Here is a 13298-nt window from a genome sequence, read left to right on the forward strand (position 1 = left end):
TGGTCTCATGACCCTCATGCTCTTTTTTATGGCACCCCAAGCTGTAAAGGCTTGTCTTTGGGGTGTTTAGAGGTGGTGTGGTTTGATGACCCCCGCGCCCTTTTTCATGATACCATAAGCTGCTAAGGCTTAGTTTCGGTGTTTAGGGGTGGCGTAGTCTGGTGACCTTCACGCCATCTTTCATGGCACCATAAGCTGCTAAGACTTACTTTTGGTGTTTAAGGGTAGCATGGTCTGGTGACCTCTGCGTCCTTTTTCATGCCACCGCAAGCTACTAAGGCTTGCTTTTGGTGTTTAGGAATGGTGTGGTCTGGTGATCTTTGTGCCCTTTTTTATGACACCACAACCTGCTAAGGCTTGCTTTTGGTGTTTAGGGGTGGCGTGGTCTGATGACCTCCACACCCTTTTTTATGGCACCACAAGCTGTGAGACTTGTCTTTGGTGTTTAGGGATAACATGATCCGATGAACTCCACACCCTCTGCTTTTTGTGTTCGCCAGGTTTTTTTACCAATGTCCGCCCTCGGATATTCTTTATTTTTACCAGAAAGTTACTAATAAAGCAGAGCACGACAGGTTTTAAGTAGTGATAAGCGAATGCAAACATTTCCGCAACATGAATATAAATGTAATAATGCAAATACTGAGGAAATGAAATTAACATAAATAAAAATGCTATAAACGCTACTGATAAAATTTCCTTAAGTGCTTCGCGTTCCATGGATGTGGCAGTTCCTTGCCTTGGCTGTCTATCAAATGGTACAATCCAGGCCTGTTGTTAGCTACCACTAGGTAAGGCCATTCCCATCGGGGTCCCATTTTTCCTTCACTTTGGGTAGTCACCCCGCCCTTCTTCAAGACCAGATTCCTTACTTTAAAAGTCCTAGACCTCATCCTCTTGTTAAATTATTAGCTTTTGCTTTTTCTTGCAACATTCTAGCTTCCACTATCTCTCTTTCTTCCTCTAATAAGTAATAGTGAATTGATGATAGGTTAATTAATTCATATTGTTAAGGACGTGCGTCTACAACCGTTCACCCGTGTGATGTCAAGAGGCTCCAGTGTGATTTGCTTGAGAAAACTCCGATGCTTAAGTTAGTAAATTGTAACAACAAGATTTAGAATTCAAAAGAGAGTTCGATCCCTTACTATCAAGGGTTACCTGGTATATATAGGTTCATATGTGATGCTTATCTTGTTCAGAATTTATCGATGGTGATAATCACCCGATAACCAAAATGATCACGTATCTTCATGAAATCTCTATCTTTTCGTGAAAGATGGCGTGGTGTGTGTGTGTGTAACTTTGTTGAGTTTCAAACTTTCTAATTCCCTTAAGTCAACAAAAGGCCTCTCCTAGAGAGCTTCTTTCATATTGAGTTTTTAAGATGGAATGAATTCTTGGCTAAAATAGGCCCTCCAGATATCATACATTAATTAATTAAATTTACAATAATATTTTTAATGGCTTTATATTTATTTACAACTTAGATATTTTACAAAAACTTTATCTAATAACCTTAATTTAATATAGATATAGATGTTAGTAATTAGTTAATGGTAAATTAGTGATAGGTTAATTGATAAAATACATTAGTTAATTGATAGAATATTATATTATAATTACATATTTAAATTTTATATTGTAAATGGGAATAAGTTAAATGAAAATTATATAATTAATTATAAAAATATTACATAAAATAAAAAATATTTATTTTCTCTATTTGGTTGGTTCGATTCAGTCCAGTCCAGGATTGGATGGTCCATGGAACCCCACCCCTGTATTAGACCGAAAATTGAAATTTTTCCTTTCTCTAGATTGAAACCAACCAACTCATTTTTCGGTCCGGATAGTTTCTCCGATCCAAACCGACCGTTGTTCACCCCGACTCATTGACCATGATCTCTACGTGGTCGTATTGCCAAACACCCACACAAGAGTACGTAGTCTTCAAGTTGATACCAATCATTGGACCCTCACTCTTTGCCATGGCTAAATCACCAAAGAAACTCATAGAAAGAAAGCTACACGAAAACAACGAGAAATTGTAATTTGAGAGAACAAAATCACAGAGATTCTCAAGAGAGGTGATTTTGATTTTGCTCAATTGAGGAGAAAACAGAGGAGAGCTGGTTTATAAGAAGAAAGTATGATTTCTAAAAGGTCCCCGAGCTTGGATTGTGAGCCGTCGGATAAAAAAGTTCTCATTGGATGGGCTCTCCCACTTTTTCTTCACTCTTCTTTTTAACTTTCTACGGGGATTCGAGAATAGGGTTATAAACGAGCTGAGCTCAAGCAAGCCTGGGGTATGTGAGCTCGACTCGTTCACTACTTGAATCGAGCTTGGGCTTGGTTCGTTTTTCGACTGAGCCTACGAGCCAGTTCGAGGTCGGCTGATGTAGAAGGGAAATGAGCTCGAGCTTGACTTGAGCTCGGTTATGTTAATGAGCCAAGCCCAAGCTCAACTCGAGCTCGGCTCACTTATTGCAAAATCCCACTAGTTAAAATTAAAAATATGAAACTATAAAATTAAAATAAATGCATCAATAAAATAACAAATTAAATACAAATTTACATCAAGAGTATTATGGCTATGGACCTATGGTACAACATTAAATGAAATTTTACATCTTAATGGAACAGGTGAATAAAAAAAATTAATTACAACAATAAATTATGAAATAATAAACATTACATTTCTAAACAAAAAATGGGTTGTCAAATGACTAAGTCCTCAGTCTTCATGGAATCATGAATGGAGTCAGAAATCTTGACATTGTTGCCCTGTATACACTAATACACTAAAAAATTGGTGTTATTTTTAATCCCTTGCTTAAGTACTATTAACTTAATAATTCTGTCAAGGGATATCCCACAGAAAATGCAAAACTTAATTTGCCAAAAAATTCAATATCATATCTCTGACAAGTTACACAATACAATTATACAAGCAATATCATAAATAAATATGTGCATTAGGGATTCAGATAAGTTTTGAAATCTGATATCACTATGACAGAGTCACATAAGTCAACAAGTTCTCAAAATCTGATAGAAAGATGTGCATCAGTGATTCAGCCAAGTTACCAAATACAGTTACCACAAAACAGATCCAAAACAACGCCCAGCAATAGGCAATAGGCATGACTTATATCAGCTAGACAACAAACTGTAAGGTAAACAAGTTGACAACTTCAATAGGCACAGACATACAAAATACTCAATACTCTGATACCAGTCACAAAATATCAATACAAAATAGATACAAAATGCAATTGGTAGTTACCAGCCACAGGCCCACAATACTCAATAGGCAGCATACTCTCATATCATAGGAATAAGTTACTAAAGAATTTACAAGTTCACAACAAGTTACCAAAGTTTAACAAAATCAGCCAGACATTTTAAATTAGATAACAGCAGTTACCAAAACAAGTTCACAATAAGTTACCAAAGTTCAAAAAATCATTCAAACAACTATAGACTGCAGTTATCAAACTTTAAGAAAATCACAATGATAGGAAGTTACCAAACTTATACAAAATCTGAGTTCACCATGTCAGAAGTCAACAAGTTTCCAAACTTGAACAAAATCACCATGACAACCTGCACACACTGATACAGTAAAAAACATTAATATAATTTTTATTCCCTTGCAAAATTATTCAAGTACTTTTAACTTAGTAATATTGTCAATGGATGTTTGCAATACAAAATTTAATTTGCCATTTAAAGAAATTTAAGAAATCTGGATGGTAATGAGTTAGAACTTAGAAATTACCTGAACTATCATGACTCATATCATCTCAGATAAAATCAGATAGAACAACCAAACTGTCCAAATATCATATAGCAAATTATATAGATTAACCAAAACAAACCAGATAAAACTAGAAAACTGCCCAAACACTTCATTTTTTCAACATGCTTAAAATACAGAATCTGAGTCTGTATGGGCCTATTGCTATGGCAAGAGAATATGAGTTTCTGATGGAACATCCATCTATTGACAAGAAAAAAATAGTAGTTAGTATTTTTGTAAATAAATTAATGATAGTAAGTATAAATAGTAAAATAGCAATAGGCAGTTAAAATAAATAGATTACACTTACAGAATTTATTGATGATCTTTAAGCCCATATAATGCTCTAACCCAATCAGACCCATATAACAACATCTAGATAGTTTCAGTTTTCAATGAAACTCGATGAGGATCAATGACTCTGCCTCCTGCGCTAAATGTTGATTCTGAGCTAACTGTGGTAATTAGTGTAGCCAATATATCTCGGGCCAGTTTGGACAAACTTTGAAACTTGAGACAATTTGTTTTCCACAATTCCAAGGCATCACAACTTGCATCTGAACCCTCTTCACAAGTATAAATACTCTCCTCTAAATAATTGTCTAGTTCTGATTTACTAGGCTCCATGATATCAACACTTCTAACAAAATATTTAAATAATGATTGGCCACTCTGCATACTTCTCCCAGTCCCAACATTTAAGGAAGAACCAAATACATTCATTCAAGCATTATCTTGCTCTCTTTGTGCCTCAAGAGTTGAATTGTATTCATGAATATACTCATTATGTAACTCAAGCAACACTTTAGAGATATGTTCAATATTCTTAGTAGCATCTGGCTCGTGATAAATTAAAGGAAAAAAAAATTGGATCAGGACCATTTTGAATCTAGGATCTAACATTGCAGCAATTGACATCAATAGATTACACTCCCCCCAATATTTTTCAAACTTAGCACTCATTTTCCTTACCATTGATTTCATGTACTCATTCTCATCTCTACTCTTCTTATCTAAGATATCTTTCATTCTCCAAATATCAAAAAGAAATAAGTTTACTGTTGGTTAATCACTTCCAGATACAATATTGGTGACTTCATTGAAAATAGCTAAAAGTTGACAAACATTTTCAACTTGCCTCTACTTTTCAATAGTTGGAACCCATTCAAAGCATCTATCTCTATCACCATATCTAGAGAAAACTCTTTGAACTGAATTGCAGCATCCAACACTAAATAAGTGATGTTCCATCTTGTAGGCACATCAAAAATCAGTTTCTTTGAGGGCAATTGCATATGTTGCAATTTCACTAAACTGTTTTAGCCTACTTTATGATGCAATCAGATATTTTATACCATCTCTAACACAATCAACAATATCCCTAATCTTCCCAAGTCTATACTGTACAAGTAAATTTGTTATATGCGCACAACAACGTACATGAAATAGTTTCCCACTTATAGACAATGTTTTCTTCAACCTAAAATCATCTTTCAAGATCCGAATAGCAACATCATTAGAATTAGCATTTTCAACAGTAATAATTTTATTCTCATTCCCCCAATTTTGGGAACACTTTTCTAAAGTATCAACAATAAGAAGGCCAGTATGTGGAGGTGGCAATTTACAAAAGTTCAAGACACACCTCTAAAGATGCCAATCAGTATCTATAAAATGACATGTCACTACAATATATGAAAGTTTTTTCCAAGAAGTCCACATGTCAGTTGTGATATGAACTTTATTCACATGTTTAAGCAAAGCAGCCTTTAACTTTGTCTTTTCATTCTCATAAGTTCTCATGCATTCTTTCTTTGCAGCAGCCCGAGACATTTTTTCCCAATCTGGAGTGTTTGCACTCATGAATTTATTAATACCACATGTTCCATTAAAGAGAATGAATATTCATGGTAAAATATCATATGAGAGGCAAGCTCTCGGACCCTACTACGATCATAGGTAAAGTTTGAGACAGTGAAGCCACCATCTGCCTCCTTAGACTCAACTGCTAAGAATTTTTATTTTTTCTTAAACCCCATGTATGGCAAATAGGTTAGCATGTGCCTATGTAATGTAGTCGTAGAACTTGATCAAGAAGTTTTAAATAATATTTTACACCACTTACATTGAGGCTGTTTAACCCCATCTCTATCAATTTCGACAAAATCATTCCATACATTAGAAGTCCTCTTTCTTTTTTTTCTTTCATAGGCTACTATTTGAACTTCTGTGGAAGGGCCCTCAGTAGACATAGTATTAGGGGACTGAGCATTTGCAGTGTCTCCATCATTATCAGATATGGCCTCTACTAAGCTAATCCCAATAGAATTTTTATTTTCATACTCCTCCACCGAATCAACTTCATTAACTAGATCACCCATTTGCTAGGGTCTAATATTTTGTAAACACAAAACCATAAACATACAATAAGCATATAGACACTGACCAAAAATCAAAACAACATTGTCTTGGTGGCTCAAGGTGCCTCCAAAAGCAAGGATACTAAAAGATGTTAAAGTCAAAACAATTTGATTCCAACAGTTTTGTTATACAACCCTACCTTGATGGCTCAATGTGCCTCCAAAAGGCAAAGCTCATATAGTTGATTAATATCAACTAAAACAGATGTTAAAGTCAAACTAATTTGACTTGAACAGTTTTAATATACAATCTTGCCTTAGTGGCTCAATGTGCCTCCAGAAGCAAGGCACCTCAACAACATAAACATAGAACAAATTGGATAAAATTTATCAACCAAAACGTATTAAACATAACACTATTTCATATTTGAAGCAAGAAGATAAACACAAAACAGATTGGATAAGATTAATCGAGCAAGACATGTTAAAGATGGCATAATTAAATACTTGAAGCTAGAAGCATGTATAAACATTTATAATCAACCAAAACAAATTCAAGAAAGCATATTTAAATAGTTGAAATTAGAGCATAAACACAAAACAGATTGGATAAGATTAATCACGTAAGACATGTTAAACATGACATAATTAAATACTTGAAGCAAGAACCATGTATAAACATTTATAATCAACCAAAACAGATTTAAGAAAGCACATTTAAATACTTGAAATTAGAACATAAACACAAAATAGATTGGATAAGATTAATCAAGTAAGACATGTTAAAGATGAGATAATTAAATAGTTGAAGCAGTCACCATATATGATTATTTATAATGAACCGAAACAGATTCAAGAAAGCATACTTTAAGTCTTGAAATTGAACATAAACATAGTTACACAACTACAAGACAAATTATAAAAGATAAATTAACCAATACATGTTAAATAAAACATGCACCACTACTTAAGGCCAAAATCACCATGGGATTAGATTAATCAACCCAAACATGAACAATAAAGCATCATTAAATAGTTCAAGTAAAAACCTAAAGCATCATTTAATAGCAAATAACCTGAGAGGCTGAGAGAACTCACAGCAGACTAGAAATTTTTCTTCGAGCACAACTCAGTAGGCAAGCTTAGATATAAAAGCTCAAGCTAGAATACAAGTTTGTAAAATTGTAAAGAATAGCAAAATAACCAAAACATGTAGTTAACACTTAACAGCCTAAGGTCTAAGTTCTAACAGGGCATATTCTGCAATTACAAAATAAAACAAAAAATCAAACATAAACTTAACAATCAAAGTGAACATAAACTTAACAATCAAAATGATGGACATTGGACAGTCACAGTCTCAGTGTCTCACAGAAGCCTGCATATACGACTGCTGAGTGGTCACGATTCATGAATGACAGTGTACTTAGATGATTTGATCTAAATCTACAACGTAAAAATACCACAAATCACAATATAAAAAAGAGTTAGGATAGAACCAGAAATGGGCATCGAAAATACTTAGATAAAACTATAACTAGATAAGATCAATCAAATCTGCCAACATTCCTAACCAAATGCGTAGAAAAAGGAAAATAACTTGGGTAATCAACTCGTAGATGGACGAATCAATGAACCAGAGAACCACAAACCACAAAATTAGGAAAAAGGTTGGTTGGGAGTCATAAATGCATGCATTTAATGACCCATTTGTCGAGGACCAGCTGCTTTCTCAAAGGCTGAGATTACAACCATGGCTCCCAGAAAAAACGGCCACCGGCTGCATCTGCTAGGATTTCTCCCGAAAGCAACCATTTTCACTCAAGGCATCTTGAGAACAAATGAAGGCGGTGCATTAGACAAGTCGATTCCATTCAAATTGAATGATAGATCACAGGAGGTAACTAGTAATCAGTATAACCATGTAAGCATAAGAGGCTAGGGTTTCGATGGGTCTGAGAGACTGAGACAAAGAGAAAGGGAAGCCTGAAAGACAATCAAGTGAAATTGTGAAACGGTGCAGGAGTAAAACTCGGAAAGTTACAAATTTGTAACTTATTGTAACCCTAGGGTAAACCGTAAAATAGGATTAGGAATCAACGGCTCCCGAGTCCCACAAAAAAGTAATAAAAGATCCAACGGCCAAAATTAATCTTACTTTAATACTATTATACTAACATACCAGAATAATTTAAATATTATTCTATTTAAAAAAATACTATAGTCTATGCATTATAAATTATAATACATGTTAATTTTTATATATTATAATTTTTAAAACTAGCAAGTAGTGAGTGTAGTGTTGTCAAAAAAACTATATTTATTTATAATATTTAATTATACTATAAAATTGTCTAACATTATATTTTATCAAAAATTGTCCAAATTGGTATCATAATATAAATTTATAGTTATATTAATTAGTATAATATAATAATACTATATACTAATACCGTATATTAACAAAAAGAGAATTCTATTTTAGAAAATATTATACTCTTTAAATTATAATACATGTTAATTTTTATATAAAATAATTTTTAAAACTAGCAAGTAGTGTTGTAAAAAAAGACATATTTAACACTAAACGTGTATATTACTATAGTTTATATCTTATGAATACTAAATACATTACTATGAGTTTAGTGATTATTGATTAATCATATATAAAGTAATTAATAAAATTAATAACTAGTGATAAGTTATTAATAATACTTTATAGAATGATAGAATCATGAGCACAATGTAAATTCATAGAATATATAATGATATAATCTAAGAATCATAGGTGATAAGTATTTAATAATTATGTTACGATAGATTAATAAAAATATTGTAAAGTCTTCAATAGTACTTCATAGAATGATATAATCATGAGTGAGAAGTTATAAATTAATAAGTTATGACTATAGCTTATAGCCTATAGCCTTATTAGCCTATAAGCATAACTTTTTATATGACAATTCAATATTTGAAAAGAGTAAGATAAATATATCAATATGATATATTAATATTATAAATTAAATATATAGACTTATAGTATATGTAGAAGAAAGTCTATAACCATAAGTCACTATAATTCTATATACATAATTAATAATACATATATAATTATTGGTTATTATATATATTATATATTTTACTATATATGTATAAATATATACGAGTCGAACTCATGAGTCGAATCGAACTTCATACGAGTATGTTCACGAATATTAATTGAGTCAGTCGAGTTTTATAGGAGTTTATATCATTTAATAATCGAGTCTATTTTTGTGTTTACGAACGGTCCATTTAATATTCGATTTGAGTCAATTTCGAGTTTAATAGTCGAATTCGAGTTACCTGTCGAGTAGCCTATTTATTTTATAGTCCTATTCGAGAATTTTCTCATATAGTGTTTTCCTAATGCGACACGCCGTTGCGAGGATGAGAAATCTTGGCCGTTGAAAGTATATGTCGGCTACTTCACAAAAGGAAGATTAAAAAAAAAACCAAAGGAGACGATGAGAAACCAAGGCTTTTAAAACTTGAAAGTATATGCCGGCTATTTACCAAAAGGCAACAAAAATATCAATTTTTTTGACCATTTTAAAAAATAATAAGATTCTGAAAAAGTAACAAAAAATACATTAAAAAAGACAGTTATGGTCCTTTTGCTTTTTTATAGTAAGTGTTTGAAAGTTTCTTTCTTGGAGCAAGTTTCAGAGTAACTATTGGCTATATATTTCTAATTGAAATCTGATTTCTATAATTTTTTCCCACATCACAACACAACATAGCTTAAACATCCCAATAACACCAAATATACACAGCTGAGTTACAATGCTAATATATAAGTGCAATAAAAGTACCTAAAGCCTCACCCTTCAAGCCTCTACAGCTTCCAATTACTCACAAACAAAGACCAGATTACAGTACAAAGAAAACTATAATTTTTATTTTTTATTATTTATTTATTATCACCACCAGCACCTTAGTTCATTTTGGCAATGAACGGGTGACAGATGCCCTCCAGCTCCTTCATCTTCTTCTCAACCTCCCCTCCCTCGGCATTCTGGTTCGTATCAAGCCAAAGGATAGTCTGCTCAATTGCATCCTCGGTCTTTGTCAAAGCGTTCTTCACAGCTCTGATTTTGTACCTCATGTTCTCCAGTGCATTCTTTGCCTCGACCTTGATATTACACTCCTTTTGCTGATCAATGCACTTCTCAGACTCCCCTTGCGTGGTTCCACTCGTGTCACCTTCAGCACCTTGATCAATTTTGGCAATGAAAGGGTCGCAGATGCTCATCAGCTCGCCCTTCTTGAACTCAAATTCTTCTGCCTCAGTAAGTTGGTTTCCGTCAAGCCAATGGATAGCCAGCTCAATTGCTTCTTCAATCTTCTTCTTATCTGCAGCAGGGACCTTAGCTTCAATCTTTTCGTCTTTGAATGCGTTCATCATGTTGTAAGCATAGTTCTCCAGTTCATTCTTTGCATCAACTTTCATTTTATGTTTCTCGTCCTCAGCCCTGTACTTCTTAGCTTCCTGCACTAACTTCTCAATCTCTTCCTCGGAGAGCCTGCCCTTGTGGGTGATTGTGATGTCAGTCTTCTGTCCAGTTATTTTTTCCTTGGCAGAGGCGCTCAAGATACCATCGGCATTGACATCAAAGGAAACGGTGATTTTTGGAACTCCACGAGGAGCAGCAGGAATACCAGAGAGTTCGAACTTGCCCAGCAAGTTGTTGTCATGAGTGCTGCCACATTCACCCTCATACACCTGAATCAGCACGCCAGGCTGGTTATCTTTCTTTGTTGAGAACACCTGCTCCTTCTTGGTGGGAATTGCGGTATTCCTTGGAATCAAAACAGTCATGACACCTCCAGCAGTCTCCAAACCAAGGGAAACAGGAGTGACATCTAAGCACAAGATATTCTGCACTCTCCAACCACCCTCACTGTTGAGAATTGCGGCCTGAACAGCAGCACCATAAGCAACACCTTCATCAGGGTTAATCCTTTTGCAGAGCTCCTTCCCATCAAAGAATTCCTGCAACAATTCCCGGATCTTGGGGATCCTAGTAGACCCTCCAACTAGAACCACATCATGGACACTGTTCTTATCGATCTTAGCATCCTTCAAACACTTATTAAGGGGCTCCCTACACTTTCTGAACAAATCCATGTTAAGCTCCTCAAACCTTGCTCGGGTAATGCTTGTGTTAAAGTCAATACCATCAAACAGACAATCAATATCAATTGTAGTTCGAGTATTATATGAGAGGATCCTCTTGGCATTTTCACAAGCAGTCCACAACTTCCTAAGAGCCTTTCCACCAGCAATCTCCCGCTTATGCTTTTTTCTGAACTCTTGAAGGAAATGGTTCACCATTCTACGGTCAAAATCCTCACCTCCCAAGTGGGTATCACCAGCCGTAGCTTTCACTTCAAAAAGATCGCCTTCAATGGCGAGAAGCGAGACATCCAAAGTACCACCACCAAGATCAAAGATGAGCACATGCTTCTCACCAGCATTATTCTCCTTGTCAAGCCCATATGCAATAGCAGCAGCAGTTGGCTCGTTGATTATTCGCATCACATTCAGGCCTGCAATGACACCAGCATCCATCGTTGCTTGACGCTGTGAATGATTGAAACGAGCAGGGACAGAGATAACAGCATTTTTTATCTTCGAACCACAGTAAGCCTCAGCAATCTCCTTCATCTTTATGAGAATCATTGAAGAGATTTCCTCGGGCAAAAACCGCTTTTCCTCGTATTTGTATTCAACCACAATATGTGGCCTCCCACCAGGGCCAGGAACCACCTTGAATGGCCACAATTTCATGTCACGTTGCACTGAGGCATCGTCGAATTTCCTCCCAATCAAACGTTTAGCGTCTTCATACCACAGGCAAGAACATCAACATGCAAACATATCATTACATTAAACATCCTTAGCTTCAGAAATCGAAACCACCAGAAAGCAGCAACCAGAAAAACAGAAAAAAAAAAAAAAAAAAAAAAAAAAAAAAAAAAAAAAAAAAAAAAAAAAAAAAACAGGTCTAACGGGTCAACTATTTTATGCGAAGATAAAGAGATTGCTCTAAAGCCAAACAAAGATCTATCTACAACTCGGACATTTTTCTTTAACATCATCTTAAAGAAAGAAAAACAATACATTTAAATGAACATAAAAAGAGCCCAACTTCAAGAGAACGCATCTATATATGCGTCCGAGAAATAATTAACCACTATTTTAAAAGGAAGACTCTAAAATCTGAACTCGTAACAGTACCAAAGAACAAGAAGCATACCAAAAACAGTGTTGCTATGATTCATGGCAGCCTGGTCCACGGCCCCATTACCAATCAAACGGTGGGTCTCATTGAAAGCCACATAAGATGGAGTCTTTCGGTACCCAAGCTCATTGGGTATGATCACCACCCGGTTTTGTTTCCAAACTGCCGCACACGAATAGCACGTTCCCAAGTCGATCCCAATTGCCGGACCATTGCCTTTGCCAGCCATGTTAACAAAACTTAAACGGAAAAAGTTACGGAAAAACAAGGAAGAAAATATCTAGGACTTTCTGATTTCTAAAGAGAAAGATCTGCACTACGTTTTGATGAGTCGAAGAGATAGCGCGGTGTTTAAGCGCGCAGTACCGGTTTTATAAGGAAGGTAACAGAAGAGTTTATGTTATGTACTCTGGGTGTGGGAAGCAAGAAGAGTCGTGGATTGTAATGAAAAAGTAATAATAAAATATTAAATAATAGTGAAAAGTAATGAAAAGTAAATAAAAATAATAATAAAATAATAAATAGTAATGAAATATATGAAAATAGAACTTAATTATGTGGATCTTAATTATGTGAAAATAAAACTTGATTCTATAACTATTATTTTTTGGTGGAGGAGTAAAAGATGTAGGGAATGATATTATGAGTTCCATATGCTAGGTTGATCATATTTTTTGCGAGGAAAAAAAAGTTACAGATTAGTTGGCGAAGCATATGAGATTCTTGGTATTGATTCAGTTTTTTCCCACTTGACAGAGACTCTGGAATGCCTTCGTTTCGTATTAGATAGTCTCGTTTTCTTTTTGTTATTGCATGAGGTTTTTGTTCTGTGTTTTATTTTGGTTT

The 13298-nt window shown here is 34.6% G+C and overlaps 1 protein-coding gene across 1 annotated transcript; it reads right to left on the bottom strand.

Annotated features, from left to right (window-relative positions):
- Positions 1-9892: 9892 nt before the first annotated feature.
- On the bottom strand, positions 9893-12820 carry LOC122291764 (heat shock cognate 70 kDa protein 2-like). Its single transcript, XM_043099732.1, has 2 exons — positions 12468-12820; positions 9893-12051 (listed from the first exon to the last, which is right to left on the bottom strand). The coding sequence occupies exons 1-2, from the start codon at positions 12679-12681 to the stop codon at positions 10142-10144; spliced, it is 2124 nt and encodes a 707-aa protein (XP_042955666.1). The 5' UTR covers positions 12682-12820; the 3' UTR covers positions 9893-10141.
- Between the last annotated feature and the right edge of the window lie 478 nt (positions 12821-13298).

Source organism: Carya illinoinensis, chromosome 13, assembly GCF_018687715.1.
Source record: "Carya illinoinensis cultivar Pawnee chromosome 13, C.illinoinensisPawnee_v1, whole genome shotgun sequence".
Lineage (NCBI taxonomy): Eukaryota > Viridiplantae > Streptophyta > Magnoliopsida > Fagales > Juglandaceae > Carya > Carya illinoinensis.

Bases quoted from the DNA above. Each gene is read 5' to 3' on its own strand.
- LOC122291764 (XM_043099732.1), bottom strand. From the start codon at position 12,681: ATGGCTGGCAAAGGCAATGGTCCGGCAATTGGGATCGACTTGGGAACG. The intron at 12,052-12,467 runs GTATGCTTCTTG...TGTGGTATGAAG, and splicing joins TCATAGCAACACTGTTTTTG to ACGCTAAACGTTTGATTGGG.